We start from the raw sequence: 17,797 nt of genomic DNA on the forward strand, positions 1-17,797 counted from the left end.
GCTCCGCTCATGTTTGCTGGGGATGAAGGAGAGGGGGAAATGTCAGAAGGCTTGATATTGTGATTAAGGCTGCCACTAAGGTCTCTCTGGCTTCTCTGGTGGCTCAGACAGAAAAGAGTCTGCCGGCAATGTGAGAGACCCTGATTCAGTCTCTGGATTGGAAAGATACCCTGGAGAAGGAAATGGCAATCCACTCTAGTATTCTTGCCTGGAAAATCCCATGGATGGAGGAGCCTGGCAGGATACAGTCCATGGTGATGCAAAGAGTCAGACACAACTGAGTGACTAACACACACACACTAAGGTCTCTAACTTACTCATAGAGAAGAATTTTCTCCTAAAATTCTTTTATCACCTAGTGTTATCACAGCAAGTGACAAATCCTCAATGCTCAACATATTAATTTGGATGGAGACCAGAGTAAAGTAAAGTATTCTTTTTAATTAACCATGTTTCTGGCACTAAGCTTTTGACTAGAAAGTAAAAATTGCTCAGTAGAGTCTGACTCTTTGTGACCCCATGGACTATACAGTTCATGGAATGCTCCAGGCCAGAATACTGGAGTGGGTAGCTGTTCCCTTCTCCAGGTGATCTTTCCAACCCAGAGATCGAACCCAGGTCTCCTACATTGCAGGTGGATTCTTTATCAGCTGAATCAGGATACAGGAATAAACAGGATGCACAGGGCCTCTTATGTCTGGATACTAACCCTCTAAGAGACACCTGCCAAAGGACTAACTAACGTTATGAACCTGAAGCCAGATTCCTCACGCTGCGATCCTGGCCCCGATGCTTTCTAGCTGTATGACTTGGGATACTAAATCTCTCGTAGCCTCTTGTTGTGCCTCTGTAACACTGAGATACCAATATCACACATCACACATTCATAGAGTTGATCAGAGGGTTATAATTCAATGCACATTAATTAATTAATTGTCTAAGAGCAGAATCCTGCATAAAATACATACAAAATTTTATCGATTACTTTTATGACAGGATAAGTATCCAAAAACCCAATATCAAATTTAGGGACTTAATAAAACTGTATTATGAGATGATCAGCACAAGGACCAAGAAACTGGCCTAAAATCTGCATCTGTCTGAGCTCTCCCACTCTTAAGGCGAACTTCTGAGTTTGGATCCTGTTAGTGGGATAGATTCCCAGGGGAACGTATCTTTGTTGTTCAGTCACTCAGTCATGTCTGACTCTTTGCGACCCCATGGACTGCAGTACACAAGCCTTCCCTGTCCTTCACTATCTCCCAGAGTGTGCTCAAACTCATGTCCATTGAGTCGATGGTGCTATCCAAATATCTCATCCTCTATCACCCCCTTCTCCTCCTGCCCTCAGTCTTTTCCAGCATCAGAGTCTTTTCCAATGAATTGATCTTTTCATCAGTTCAGTTCAGTTCAGTCGCTCAGTCATGTCCAACTCTGCACGACCCCATGAATCACAGCACGCCAGGCCTCCCTGTCCATCACCAACTCCCGGAGTTCACTCAAACTCATGTCCACAGAGTCAGTGATGCCATCCAGCCACCTCATTCTCTGTCGTCCCCTTCTCCTCCCGCCCCCAACCTTTCCCAGCATCAGAGTCTTTTCCAGTGAGTCAACTCATCGCATGAGGTGGCCAAAGTATTGCAGTTTCGGGGGGTCAAAATTCTGGAGCTTCAGCTTCAGTATCAGTCCTTCCAATGAATATTCAGGATTGATTTCCTTTAGTATTTACTGGTTTGATCTCCTTGCTGTCCAAGGGACTCTCAGTCTTCTTCAGCACCACAGTTCGAAAGTTTGATTCTTTGGCACTCAGGCTTCTTTACGGGTCAACTCACATCCATATGTGACTACTGGAAAAAATGATAGCTCTGACTATACAGACCTTTGTCAGCAAAATGACGGCTCTCCTTTTAATACATTGCTAGGATTGTCATAGCTTTTCTTCCAAGGAGCTAGTATCTTTTAATTTCATGGCTGCAGTCACCCTCTGCAGTGATTTTGGAGCCCAAGAAAATAAAGTCATCACTGTTTCCATTGTTTCCCCATCTGTTTGCCATGAAGTGATGGGACCAGATGCCATGATCTTTGTTTTTTGAATGTTGAGTTTTAAGCCAGTTTTTTCACTATCCTCTTTCACTTTCATCAAGAGGCTCTTTAGTTCCTTTTTGATTTCTGCCATTAGGGTGGTGTCATCTGCCTATCTGTGGTTATTGATATTTCCCCTGGCAATCTTGATTCCAGCTTGTGCTTCATCCAGCCTGGCATTTTGTATGATGTATCCTACATAAAAGTTAAATAAAAAGAGTGACAATATACAGCCTTCACATACTCCTTTCCCAATTTGGAACCAGTCTGTTGTTCCATGTCCAGTTCTAACTGTTGCTTCTTGACCTGCATATAGGTTTCTCAGGAGGCAGGTAATATGGTCTGGTGTTCCCATCTCTCTTAGAATTTTCCATAGCTTGTTGTGATCCACACAGTCAAAAGCTTAAGTGTAGTCAGTGAAGCAGCAGTAGATATTTTTGTGGAATTCTCTTGCTTTTTCTACGATCCAATGGGTGTTATCAATATGATCTCTGGTTCCTCTGCCTTTTCTAAATCCAAATGAACATCTGTAAGTTCTTGGTTCACGTACTGTTGAAGCCTAGCTTGGAGGATTTTGAGCATGACCTTGCAAGAATATGAAATGAGTGCAATTGTGCATTAGTTTGAATATTACTTGGCATTATCCTTCTTTGGGATTGGCATGAAAACTAGTCTTTTCCAGTGCCTTGACCACTGCTGAGTTTTTTAAATTTGTTCACATACTGAGTGAACATTTTAACAGCAAATTTGTTCACATACTGAGTGAACATTTTAACAGCATTATCTTTTAGGATTTGAAATGTCTCAGGTAGGATTCTATCATCTCCACTAGCTTTGTTCAGAGTAATGCTTCTTAAATCCCACTTGACTTCAACTCAGGATGTCTGGCTCTAGGTGAGTGATCACACCATCATGGTTACCTGGGTCATTAAGACATTTTTTTTGGTACAGTTCTTCTGTGTATTCTTTCCATCTCTTCTTAATATCTTCTGCTTCTGTTTGGTCCATACTGCTTCTGTTATTTAGTGAGCCCATCTTTGCCTGAAATATTCCCTTTGTATCATTAATTGTCTTGTTCATCTTCTTGTCAAGAAATAAACCACCCTTCTATACATGTATCTCCAAACATTTCTGGTGCTTCATGTTGGCTTGGATCTGGGTGTTCATAGGTAGGAAGATACCTGAGATCTTGGGTCTGAGAGCTAGGAGATACTGAAGGATTGGAAGGGTCTATTAAAATTTAGTTGCCTGATTGACCATTTATTATTTCCCAATATTGATCTTCACACTGGATAATTATTGACATTTAATGAACACTATGTCAGACTAATACATTTTTGGATAATTGCTTCACTAATTTTTTTCAACAGTCCTAAGAGGTAGGTGTTATTAAACTTCATTGTCAACATACTCAGAAGGAGTAGGAAGCTAACATGTTCATAGAGTAGCCTCTATAATCACAATCATCTCGTGTTTTTTTTAATTTATTGGAATGCCTATTCCTTTGACTCTACTATTTCTCTTTAGTTAGAGAAAATAGTCAGGACCTTAAGATGTGTTATTTCAAGATCTGATGGTGTCTTCTACTCAGATAACTGTCAACACTCATATTCCTGCAGTACTTTAGTCTGTAAATGTCTTTTATTTGCCTTCGATTTTGTTCAATCCATCAGTGTTTATTTATATCTGGAAAGTAAAGAAAACTTTCTTGCCTTGAAAATTCCACGAACAGAGGAGCCTGTTGGGCTACAGTCCATGTGGTTGCAAACAGTCAGACATGACTGAGCACAATTATACACACACACATACTCAAACTATCAATAGGTGCATACAGTCAGGATGTGAGTCAGCAAAACTCGCAAACAAAATGCACATGTACAATTCAGCTACACAGAGAACTCTCAAGCATCCTCTACCCAGATACTGCAGTCCAAGAGGTTATTCACATTTGAATCATGAGCCATGCAGAAGGTCTTACACACAGCACACAAGCAAAGAACGCAAGTCAGATGAGCACACACTGAAAGGAAATTTCCAGCTTCTCTGGAAATCCAGTTACACAAACACACATAGTCATGTAACACAATACACACACAAATACACACAATGTCCCTCAGGGTCACACATGCACACGTTTATACACAGATACACATGTCCAACTGTGGAGATTTCTGGGCTCCTCCTGAGCTATAACAGTGCTATGAGTTCAGATACCTTCCACTTCTTTCTGTTACCTGAATCCTCACTTTCTTCCCAAAAGACCCAGCATCCAAAGAAAAAGAGCAAACCTTGGTGGCCTGAGGACCTTTACAGACTCTCATGTCTGTTCTGCAGGCTCAAAACAACAGGCAAGAAGGTCTCCTTTGACTCATTAGAAAGAACCCCAGAGAGAAATAGCCCCCAGACCCTGACTAGAGAAGCAGTCAACTGGGGGCTAATTGCCCAGCTTCCTCTTGGTCCCTTAGGAGGGAACATACTTGGAGTGCAGAGGGGCTGAGCTATACCTGGAGCCACAGGAGAAATTGTCCCTGAAGTCAGTGGTACCTTGGGCTTCTGGTCAAGTCTCAATTGGGAGGCAGAGGTTCCCCCATTCCCGGTGGCCTGTGCATCGTGAGTTCAGCTTCTCTCTACTGATGAATGGTACACACAGTCCTTATGATCTCAGCAAGCTTCTGCGGGCTTCCTAACATCTACACTGGCTCTGTTAGAACACAAAGTCCCTTTAAATGTACAGGTCTTCTCACTCTTCTGTGAGGTTCTCTAGGGTATGGTCTGTGCCTTGTTCAGGAGTAGGGAAACTGAATCTATAACTTTGAAAAAAACTCAGGGCTCCCCTTAATAAGAGAGCATGACCAAGAAAGTTATCAGAGAGCTCAGACTCAGTTTCTTCAAAGTAGAAGTAATAATTGTTCTCATGTCAATTTGAAGGATGCATAAATGAGTTTTATCGAAAGCCTGACAAATGTTAAGGTTTATTGTCAATGTATTTATCACTGAGTTTGTGCATACTCTGTCGTTTTTGTTGTGTCCAATTATTTGTGACTCTATTGACTGTAAACCACAAGGTTCCGCTGTCCATGGTATTCTCAAAGCAAGAATATTGGAGCAGATTGCATGCCCTCCTCCAGGGGATCTTCCCCACCCAGGGATCCAACCCACGTTTCTTAAGTCTTCTGCATTGGCAGGCAGATTCTTTACCACTAGTGCCACCTGTGAAATCCCTTTTGTCACTAGGGATTAGCTATGGCTCACAATAGACACCTGGTCATCACTGAATTGGAGAAATGAATGGCAACCCAAACCAGCATTCTTGCCTGGAGAATCCCATGGACAGAGAAGCCTGGCGGACTACAGTCCATGGGGTGGCAATGAGTCCAGGACAGGACTGAATGCCTGACACACACACACACACACAATTGTTGAATGAATTAATCTTTTCATTCATGTGCTTAAATAATCATTAAGGTTCTAATAAAAATAAACACTTATGTATGCTCTGGAGACATAACAGTGAATAATATCAACAGATATATATCCCTTTTATGAAATACACACCCAAGTAGGAGTGGTGCAGAAAAAAATTTATTAATGCAAAATGAATAGCAGATAAATGGTCAAAAGTGCTGGGGCATGATAAAAATCAGGCACAGAGTTAGGGAGAATGAAGAAGTTCAGAAAGACCCAGTGTTAAAGGGTTATTTTTCAGAGAAACCCAGATATTCCTCCAATCAAGTGACTCCAGATCTGTGAACTCGTTTACACCGTTGCACACCTATTAGAATGGCTAAAATGGAAATGGCTAAATGGAAAGGACCACTGCTATCAAGTGTCACTGAAGTTATGACAGAATTGTAACTCTCATACACTGCTCGTGGGAATATGAAATAGTGTGAAATTTTCTTTAAAAGCTAAACATATACCAAAATAGATAACTAACAAGGACCTACTGCTTAGCACACGGAACTCTACTCTCTACTCTGTAATGACCTATATAAGAATCTAAAGCAGTGGATATACGTATAATTGATTCAATTTGCTATACAGTAGAAACTAATATAGCATTGTAAATCAACTATACTCCAATCAAAATTAAAAAAATAAAAGTAGTGAAGTGGGGAAAAAAGTTAATATACAGTAAGTTCCTTACATATGAACAAGTTCTGTTCTGAGAGTGCGTTTGTTAGTTCAGTTTGCTCACAAGTCCAACAGAGTTAGTATAGGTACCCAACTAACAAAATTGGCTGTACAGTACTGTAATACGTTTATAATACTTTTCACACAAATAATACATAAAAAACAAACGCAAAAAAGTAAAGAAAACGTTTTTAATCTTATAGAACAGTACCTTGAAAAGGACAATAGTACAACATAACAACTTGCACAAAGGGACACAGTTGCATCTTTGGAAATTTGCAACTTGAGGTTACTGTACCTAGCATGGGACTAGGTATTTGTCTAGAGAAAAAGAATGTATACATCTATACATAGATTTATACAAGAATGTTCATAACATCTTTATGTAATAGCCAATACTGGAAATAGCCCATATATCCATCAAAAAAGCTGTGGTATATCCATGAAATGGAACACTATTTGCCAATTTTTATAAATGAACTGTTGATACACAGTACCACATGAATGAATCTCAAAATGCTTACACCGAGTGAAAGAAGGCAGCAAGAAATAAATACAAACTGTATGATTCCACTTAAATTCTTTTTCTTTCTTTTTTCTTTGAGTCACTCAGTCATGTCCTACTGTTTGTGACTGCATGGACTATACTGTCCACGGAATTCTCCAGGCCAAAATACTGGAGTGGATAGCCTTTCCTTTCTCTAGGGGATCATCCCAAGCCTGGGATCGAATCCAGTTCTCCCGCATTGCAGGCTGATTCTTTACCAGCTTAGCCGTAAGGGAAGTCCAAGAATACTGGAATGGGTAGTCTATCCCTTCTCCAGCAGATCTTCCCAACCCAGGAATTTAACCGGGGTCTCCTGCATTGCAGGCAGGTTCTCTACCAACTGAGCTATCAGGGAAGCCCAGAAGATACAAACTAATCCACGTGATAGAAACAGATCAGTGTTTACCCTGAGGACAGATGAGACGAGCAGAGAGAAAAGTAGGGTAGGTGCCAGAAGAATTCATGATCGTCATGGTCTGCAGTAGTGTTATGGATGTACAAAAATGTCAAAACTAGTCAAATAGTGTACATCAGATATACAAAGTTTATTGTATGTTACTTACACCACCAAAAATCTGGGTGTTTTTAAAGAAACAATAAAAAAAGTGTGGCCCTGTTATTTCTCTATTGAATCCCTTTTTATGAGGGTTCCCAAATCCTCAGACTGAAAACCAGAAATTCTACTATAATGGTTAATTTTATGTGTCAACTTGGCTAGGCTGCAGGACCCAGATATTTGGTCAAATACAACTCTAGCTGTTTCCACGAAGCTATTTTTTGGATGAGTTTAACATTTCAATGCTCAGACTCTGATAAAACAGATTGTCCTCCATAATGTAGGTGGGTCTCATCCAATCAGCTGATGGTCTTAAGAGAAAAACTTAAGACTCCCCCTCCCCCACCAAAAAAAGAGAGGCAAGTCTATTCTCAGACTACTTTCAGACTCAAACTATAACTTTTCCATGGGTTTCCAGGCTGCCAACTGACCCTGCAAACTTTGGTCTTGCTAGTGTCTACAACTGCATGAACCAATTCCAATAACACTCTTTCAACACACACACACACACACACACACCATTCATTCTATTTCCCTAGTGAACCTTGACTAATACACTTGCTATAACCTTAAGTGCCCTACAAATCTGACCCTCTGATATCTCTAAGTTTATTGCCTACCATCTCTCCCCAACTCAGCTCTGTCCAGCTGTACAGGCCCCTTAATGTCCCTGGAACAGGCCAGGCACCCACTCACCTCAAAGTATTTCTAGGTGCTGACGTCCATGCTTGGAATACTTTTACCCAGATACCCCCGTGGCTGGCTTACCTGTCCTCACTAATGTCTTGTTTGCTTGTTGTCTTTCCAACAAGTTCTACCTCCTGGACCATACAATGTTAAATTATGAACCCCATCCCCAGCATGCTTGCCCTCCTTTTTTATGCCTCCATTATTCATAGAAGTTTTTTGCCTATACACAAAATTTAGGATTTATTTCAAACACAAAAACCATCTTCCATAGAGCTCACATTCCAGTAAAGCAGTAACAATTAAAAAATAAATAAAGCTTATGGTGTGTTAGTTCAAAACTGCTGTGGAAAAAAAAAAGGAGTGTGATGAGCAGAATCAGGAGTGCTGGAATAAAGTCTAAAAGGGGATCAATTTTTTTAACCTGTATTCCCAGAAAGTAGAAAATTGCCTGGTATATAGTGCCATGCAGTAAATATTTTTGTGTGCAAAAATTATAAATTTATGCATTTAATTTTTTCCTATTAGAAGTGAGACCTCTGTTTGGGAAAAAGACAACACTCATTTTCCCAGACTAAAATTAATCAGACAGCAGAAGGCTGTTCTCAACAAAAAGTCCAATTTAGAGGAAAAATTATAGTCTTCCTGCTGCTGCTGCTGCTGCTAAGTCGCTTCAGTCGTGTCCGACTCTGTGCGACCCCTTAGACGGCAGCCCACCAGGCTCCTCCATCCCCTGGATTCTCCAGGCAAGAACACTGGAGTGGGTTGCCATTGCCTTCTCCGATAGTCTTCCTAGAATGGGGAAATTTGATTGACTACTGTGTGGTTCCTTATTGTCAGCAACACAATAAAATTAAAGTTTACTTCAGTTTTAGAAAACCATCAAAAGTACTTTATAACTAGATACTGCATTGAGAAGGTAAGTATTCTGGAATGTGAGAAACTTAATATTTGTAGCTCTGAAAAACACTAGACAAGAAAGGAGAAATATGAAATTGGTTTATGTCTCATTTATTTCAACAGATAGAAACTGCAGATTATAAAGAAAAGTTACATCACCTATTACTAAGGACGATTTTTTAACCTAGCAAAAGAATATTACACAAAACTTAAACTGGTTCTACTTGAAATTCCGAATGTTCACCATAGAAAAGTAAAGTGCTGCTCGGGGCTGGAATGTGGGGATGACCCAGAGGGAGAACAAGGGGAGAAGGGAGGTGCGGGGGCGGGCAGTGGTGCAGGAGGGGGAACTCATGTACACCCGGGGCAGATTCATGTCAATGTATGGCAAAACCAACCAATATAATATTGTAAAATAATTAGCCTCCAATAACAATTAAAAAAAAAGAAAAGTAAAGTGCTGTAACATATTTGAGAATCCTGACCATCTACTACCTCAAGATCAGAAACTCAGGATATGAAAATGTATAGCTTGGTCCAAAATAGAATTGTGCTTCATGCCTCTAATCTTAGGCTAAAACAAACCTGGTTTCATCGTTGAAACGGAAGTATAAAATGTCAGCATCATGTTTTCCTTTTGAGAGTGATGGTTGGTATATGTTGTTATCTTAAGTCTTTCTTCAGGAAGATAAAACAATAGTGCAGCATATTCAGAACAATAAGTCACATATCTGACTAATAAGGAGTTGGGGGCTTTGAAGACCACAAGTTTCATATGTGTTGTAGGAAATGCCATATTGAGGATTATGAAAGAATAAATGGGCAATAGATATGACTAAAGTGAAAGGAATTCATCCAATAACATTTCGACCACTTAAAGGACAGTTGGGAAGATGCTAGAGACATGTGTGGTCAACACACAACTTTTCAAGAGGGTATATCTGACAAGATCAATGGGTGAAATAAGAACATGGTTAAGTGATTCTCACTGGATGAAAAGGTTATTGCTTCTGAAAAGGATTCTCAGAGCCAATTTCATGTCTCTGTTCCTTAGGCTGTAGATGAAGGGGTTCAGCATGGGGGTCACCACTGTGTACATCAGTGAGGCAATCATGCCTTTGTCACTGGATTTGCCTGATGAGTTGGAAAAGTACAGTGCAATAATGGTTCCATAGAATAGAGACACAACAGAGAGGTGGGAGCCACAGGTGGACAGGGCTTTGCAGATCCCCTTGGTAGAAGGGACTGTCAGGATGGAGACCCCAATGAGGCCATAAGAGACCAGGATGCCACTCAGTGGAAGAATGACAACTGCAGTCCCTACAGTGAATATGACCAGCTCATTGAGAGAGATGTCTGAGCAGGAGAGCTTGAGCAGGGCAGAAAGGTCACAGAAGAAATGTGGGATGATGTTCTGTGCACAGAAGGACAGCCGAGCCAGGAGGATGGTGTGGGACAGGGCACTGACACAAGAGAGGAGCCAGGATCCAGCCAGCAGAAACATACACAACCCCTCCCTCATGATGGTGGTGTAGTGGAGTGGGTGACAGATGGACACGTACCTGTCATAAGCCATCACCACAAGAAGAAGGTTATCAATGCAGCCAAAAAATAGGAAAAAATACATCTGTGCTATGCACCCTGCATAGGGGACGGATTGATCCTCGGTTTGCATGTTTATCAGCATCTTAGGGACGGTGACAGATGAAAAGGAGACATCAGTAAGGGCCAAGTGGCTGAGGAAAAAGTACATGGGGGTGTGGAGGCGAGAGTCCAGCTTGATGAGCAGAATGATGAGCAGGTTGCCCAGCACCGTGGTCAGGTACATGCCCAGGAACAGGGCGAAGAACACACCCTGCTGCTCTGGCCAGATGGGGAGCCCCAGGAGGAGGAACTCAGACAGGTGGCTCTGGTTCTCAGGCCTCATGCTCTTCTTATCTCTGCTGGAAATGAATGAAAGTAGGAAATGTCAGGAACTTAGACATACTGAGCATAGCAATTACCGTACATTACCAATTTCTCCCAGTGGCTGTGTCAATACACAGGCAAATCTCACTGTATTTTGCTCACACAATGAGGCTCATCCAGTCTGGAGAGAACAATGAAAATGTCTATCTGAACACTGACACATTCACTTGGAGACATCAGTCAAACATCAATAAAGCAAACATCAATCAAACTCTTCAATGGAAATCAGGAGAGTTCACTTTTTTAACATAGTGGAGACGCCATGAGAGACATTAGGAGAATAATCAGTAAGACACAGTCTCTTCCATAACTTCATAGCCAGACTGCTGCTTATGTGTTGTGTCTGTCTTGCACACAAACGCATAACCCCACACACACACATATTATAGCAGCTCCTCAGAAACTTAAAGCATAGAATATGATCTAGGAGCTTCACTTCTAATAATATATCCAAAAGAATTGAAAGCAGAGGCCAACGAGATATTAGTACACCTGTGGTGTTGGAGAAGACTCTTGAGAGTCCCTTATACTGCAAGGAGATCCAACCAGTCCATTCTAGAGGAGATCAATCCTGGATGTTCATTGGAGGGACTGATGCTAAAGCTGAAACTCCAATACTTTGGCCACCTCATGCGACGAGCTGACTCACTGGAAAAGACTCTGATGCTGGGAAAGGTTGGGGGCGGGAGGAGAAGGGGACGACCGAGAATGAGATGGCTGGATGGCATCACTGACTCTGTGGACATGAGTTTGAGTGAACTCCGGGAGTTGGTGATGGACAGGGAGGCCTGGCGTGCTGTGATTCATGGGGTCGCGGAGAGTCGGACACGACTGAGCGACTGAACTGAACTGAACTGAACTGATGCATAAAACAGGATTACTCATAGTAGCTGAAAGATGGAAACAAATCTGTGTTCATTGACAAATGAAGGGATAAGCAAAATATGGCCTTTACATACAATGGAATATTATTCAGCCTTAAAAAGGAAAGAAATCCTGACACATGCTACAAGGATGAACCTTGAAGATGTTATGCTGGGTAAAATCAGCCAGTCACAAAAGTGTAAATACTGTATGATTCCAATTATATGAGACCTTAGAATAGTCATATTCATAGAGATAAAAAGTAAAATGGTGGTCGGTGGTTGCCAGGGACTTGTGTGGGAGAGAAAAGTGAGGAATTATTATTCAGTGGAAACAGAGATTCCGTTTAGAAAGTTAAAAAAGTTCTAGAGGTGAATGGTGGTGATGATTGTACAACAAGGTGAATGTACTTAATGTCACTGAACTATACACTTAAAAATTTCATTTCAATAAATGGTAATTTTTATGTTATATATATTTTTACCACAATAAAAAATTTCTACATTCGAAAATACACCACAAGGGTTATTAAAGCGTTGACTAAAGAGAAGCAGTCAAAGGAGAGTGACCGAAAAACTAAATAAATCAATTCATTATTTAGGCAGGATGAATGACCAAGATCCCAGGTCAGGAACTAATGATAACAAAGTCCATCAAGCAAGATCAAGAAGCTTCCTGAAAATGCGTGTTGACTTCGGGGTCTCCCTCTTACATCCAGGGAAACAATAAGGGCCCAGACCATGGTCCCTGAACATGAACACATCTGCAGGACTTGACTCACTGCGCTTTTAATAAATTTGCCAATATATGCTAATAACGGCCTTCATAAATCTGCCTGCGAATGCAGGAGACATAGGAGATGCCAGTTCAATCCCTGGGTCAGGAAGATCCCCTGGAGGAGGAAAGAGCAACCCATTCCAGTATTCTTGCCTGGAGAATCCCATGGACAGAGGAGCCTGGCGGGCTACAGTCCATGGGGTCACAAAGAGTTAGACACGACTGAGCAAATGAGCACACTCACACATAATTGCCTTCATATGTACCACTGTCTCTCTCTTCCCTTCCATCTCCAGTGTTTTTAAATGCTTGAGTGAGTTCTGAGCATACAATCAAAGTGAGTGACATGAGAATTTGCTCAATGTGTGGCCAGAGAGCCAAGACATTACAGATGCCGTAGGACCAAGAAGTTGTATCAGAATTCACAGTGATTGATCGGGTTAACTAGACAAGATTCCAGGATTGACTCCACCATGTCCCCCAAAGTGGAAATGTGGAAATAATTAAGTATCAATGAAGAAAACTTGAGGCCCTGGAGAAGTTAGATACCTTCAAGCCACCAGGACAAACTGCCACAAACGTAGCATAAAGAGGATTTTGTTCAGAGCTGCCTGTTTACATCCAGAGCTGAAGCAAGAGAAGAGTCAGGCTGCAAGACTATCTCCCCAGGTCAAATGCAAACACATGTTTCTAAGTCACTCACTTAGCTCACTCTGCTCTACACTCATTCAAGGAGAGGAGAATTAGATTGTGAGGGTGTTGTACCCAAAATACAGACACACAGAGTAACAAAGTGCTTCTTTTTGACCCTCTCTGACTATCTTAGACAAAAGTGTCGAGGTTTTTATGGATTCAGACCAACTTACACACAACTTTAAAATGAAATACTCTGTCATTACACAACTTAAAAATCATGCAAACAAAAACCCTTCTACACTCTTGGTGTGGATGTAAATGGTATGGCTGCTATGAAAAACAGTATGGGTTTCCCCAAAAATATTAAAAACAGAACTACCATATGACCAAGTGATTCCCAATTCTGGGTATATATCAGAAAGAATAGAAATCAGGATTTCAAAGACATTTCTACATTCCCATGTGTATTGCAGTACTATTCACAACAGTTAAGTTATGGAAACAACCCAAATGTCCATTGACAGGTGAATAGATAAAGAAAATATGGCATAGATATACTATGTAATATTATTTTGCCTTTAAAAAAGGAAATTCTGACATTTGTGACAATGGGGATGAACCTGGAAGACATTATGTTAAGTGAGATAAGCGAGTCTTACAAGGAAAAATACTGCATGATTTCAGTTTAAGAAATTCATAGAAGCAGAGAATAAATGGAGATTATCAAGGGCTGGAGAAGAAAAGAGGGGAGAATGTAGTGTTGTTATTCAATTGATATGAAGTCTTGCTTATGCAAAATGAATTAGTTCTAGAGTCCTGCTATATAGCATATTGCCTAGAGTCAAAAATTCTATATTGTGCACTTAAAAACTCATTAAAACTGTGTTTGTTTTCTTACCACAAAAAAGGGACACAAGGAAATTTTTAGAGATAGACATGTTAGTGACTTGATTGTGGGGATGGCTTGACATGTGTGTGCATATGTCCAAACTCCTCAGATGTATACATTAGATATACATGGTATTGTATAAAAATCACACCATAAAAGCTCTTTTAAACAAACATGCTAAGACTATATCCAGGCAGCTCACAAACCAAACACACACAGAGAGAAACCCCACTCAGTTTAGTTCAGTCGCTCAGTCATGTCTGACTCTCTGTGACTCCATGGACTACAGCATCCCAGGCCTCCCTGTCCATCACCAATTCCCAGAGTTTACTCAAACTCATGTCCATTGAGTCGGTGATGCCATTCAACCATCTCATCCTCTGTAATCCCCTTCTCTTCCCGCCTTCAATCTTTCCCAGCATCAGGGTCTTGTCCAATGAGTCAGTTCTTCGCATCAGGTCGCCAAAGTTTTGGAGTTTCAGCTTCAGCATCAGTCCTTTCAATGAATGCTCAGGACTGATTTCCTTCAGGATGGATTGGTCAGATCCCCTTGCAGTCCAAGGAACTCTCAAGAGTCTTCTCCAATAGCACAGCTCAAAAGCATCAATTCTACAAAAGCATCAATTCTTCAGCACTCAACTTTCTTCACAGTCCAACTCTCACATCCATACATGACTACTGGAAAAACCATTCTCCAGACAGACCTTTGTTGGCAAAGTAACGTCTCTGCTTTTTAATATGCTGTCTAGGTTGGTCATAGCTTTTCTTCCAAGGAGCAAGCGTCTTTTAATTTCATGGCTACAGTCACCATCCGCAGTGATTTTGGAGCCCAAAAAATAAAGTCTGTCACTGTTTCCACTGTTTCCCCATCTATTTCCCATTAAGTGATGGGACCAGATGCCATGATCTTAGTTTTCTGAATGTTGAGTTTTAAGTCAACTTTTTCACTCTTCTCTTTCACCTTCATCAAGAGGCTCTTTAGATCTTCTTCACTTTCTGCCATAAGGGTGGTGTCATCTGCATATCTGAGGTTATTGATATTTCTCCCGGAAACCCTGATACCAGCTTGTGCTTTATCCAGCCCAGAATTTCTCATGGTGTACTCTGTATATAAGTTAATTAAGCAGGGTGACAGTATACACCCTTGACGTACTCCTTTCCCAATTTGGAACCACTGAATCACCTATAATCAAACCCAACACATAAATAACTTACACACACCCACACAAGCACACATTCATGCAGTGCAGGAGAATTCCAGCCCTCCATGGTCTGTTATCATCCCATTATAGGACTTTCTACAATGGTTGAAATATTCTATATCTGCTTTGCCCGATATAGTAGCACTAACCTCATGTGACTACCAAAGACTTGAAATAAGGCTGGTACAAGTAAAGAACCAAAATTTTAATTTTCGGTAATTTTAATTTATTTTAATTTTATGGCCAACTGTGGTTGGTAGCACCATTTAGTCAGTGTATGAACCAGGGAACACATGGTTGTACAAGCAATGTAAACACACCCTTTCTCTCTCTTTCTCCCAGTCCTCACATCAGTGCACATATCTAGGAAAAGAGATGGTTCCTCACCTTGCTCAGATTGATGTTGATGCTTGCTGGTTCAGGCTGCTACCTAAACACCCATCTCTTATACTTCCACGACCTCAGGATCTTAGCACCTTCCATGCCTGGCTAAAAGAACTAGAACAATGAGCAGGAAGATTCATTTTTATTAATAGGACTAAGGCCTTGGGGACTCAGCCCCAAGCTTCTGGTTAGAAAAGAAATCAGCTGAGCTAATTGGCCAATTTCTTGCCTTCTCTTGAAAAGGATCCTTGCAGAGGCCAAAGGCCTGAGCAACAGGAGTCCCAGGAGAAGGTGTCCCTAATGTCAGTGACATGTTAGCCGCCCCTCTGCCTGCTCATGAGGAGGAGGGGTGAATGCCCTTGACCTTGAAGAATTCAGCAATAGACTCTGCCTCTCCATACATCACAGTAAGATCCAGACAGAGCAGTATTAATACTTGAGATCACCACACTACTGAAAGTGTGGCATGGGAACTGATAAATTTCAGTCTGTTTAGACATATTAAAACCCACGAGCTCAAGTTGATATATATCCAGTTCTAGCTTGACATTAGGGAATTCTTTCCAGCCTCTCCTTTTCCATGTATCTTTCCCCAACTGATGAATTACTCCCTTTTCCAGAATAAGTTTGTTTATTTTCTAAATCTTTGAATACAAATAATGTCATTTGAATGCAAACCTCTGTTAATGAAAAACTAACTTCTGCTCAAACCTTGCTTAAATTTTTCTTTACTGTGAGAGTAGTTTATAGACAAAATTCTGTGTTTAATAATTACTTAATTATTTTATTCCCCCCCTTAGTCTGATTATGGTATTAATTTGAAACATAGCTAGGCTCATTTTTTTGTTTGGTTCTACTTTGCTTTATTCTCCATCATCTTCTATTTATTTTTAGTAGGTAAATGGTAACATCGTCAAACTATGCAAATAAATATACTATGACTCCATCTTTTCCTATCCCATATCCACCCACCTTCTGTACATAAGAAGTTTCATTAGCTTCTGATTTATTCTTTGTGTGCTTCTTCTTGCTCAGTGGGAAGTTACATGTATATGTTATTTTCCCTTTATTTTTATGCAAGAAGTAGCATGCTGTCTTATGTATTTCTATTTTCCATTAAATAATACAGCTTGGAAATCCTTCCACATTGATTCATAGATATCTTTGTCATTATTTTTCATAGCTTTGAAGGGCTCAATTGCATGATGTTTCACAAAGTTTCCTTTTGAAACCCTAGGATAAGATAGTAGTGATAAATGTACCAAATGCCATTTAACCGTATATCTCAAATGGTTAAAATGGTAAATTTCGGGTTGTATGCATTATACTACAATAAAAATTTTTAAAGAAAAAGCAAGACATAGTCTCTACATAAAGTACAGAAAAGAATTATAAATTAATATATGATTAATAGGTTAGCAGAGGGGAAATGGAATAATTAAATATATATTTAATTAATCAAAAGGGAGAAAGAGAAGACACAATAAATATGAAATCAGATATCTCAACTAGAAGACATGTAGAAATGCAGGGATTTCCTTGGTGGTCCGTTGGTTAGGACTCTATGCCCCCAGTGTGGGGAGCATAGATTCAGTGATATCTGATTAGGGAACTATGATCCTGCATGCCACATAGTGCAGCCAAAAAACCCAAAGAAATAGAAGAAAATGTATAGAAATATGAAAAATATAACTTCAAGTACATTCTGCTTAGATTAGATTAGATGTTAAGAGAGAAATTCTCCAGAAACGATTGCCAATCTACATAAAAGAGCAAACCCCAACTTCACACTGTTAGCAACTGACACTTTACAGATAGAAGAACATAGCAAAGTTTAAAGTGATGGGAAAAGTACCATGTAAGCACTAAGAAAGAAAGCTGGTATATCTATACTAACATCAGAAGTAAATGAGATGTTAAGTTAGGAGCCATTGCTAGAGAGAAATATCTCTTAATTACAAATGCAGTGGTGTGCTGTTAAATGAATAAAAATGGCTCTCTATTGTAGGGGAGACTTGCTTTGTACCATTTGCCAATTTCCATAGTGTAATTATCCTCATTATGGCTGATTTCAATCCACCAGCATGTTGTCATTGAATATGCAGTTGAAAAGAGATGTTCACAATCAGCTTGAAGCCAATGCATCCAATTTCAGCACACCTTACAGGGAA

General features: G+C 40.4%; 1 protein-coding gene across 1 annotated transcript; it reads right to left on the reverse strand.

Annotated features, from left to right (window-relative positions):
• Positions 1-9,891: 9,891 nt before the first annotated feature.
• Positions 9,892-10,833, reverse strand: LOC148776089 (olfactory receptor 1J4-like). Its single transcript, XM_088841719.1, has one exon. The coding sequence runs from the start codon at positions 10,831-10,833 to the stop codon at positions 9,892-9,894; it is 942 nt and encodes a 313-aa protein (XP_088697845.1).
• Between the last annotated feature and the right edge of the window lie 6,964 nt (positions 10,834-17,797).

The sequence above is a fragment of the Moschus berezovskii genome, chromosome 11, assembly GCF_049115385.1.
Source record: "Moschus berezovskii isolate FMDL1 chromosome 11, NW_MosBer_1.0, whole genome shotgun sequence".
NCBI classification, from domain to species: domain Eukaryota; kingdom Metazoa; phylum Chordata; class Mammalia; order Artiodactyla; family Moschidae; genus Moschus; species Moschus berezovskii.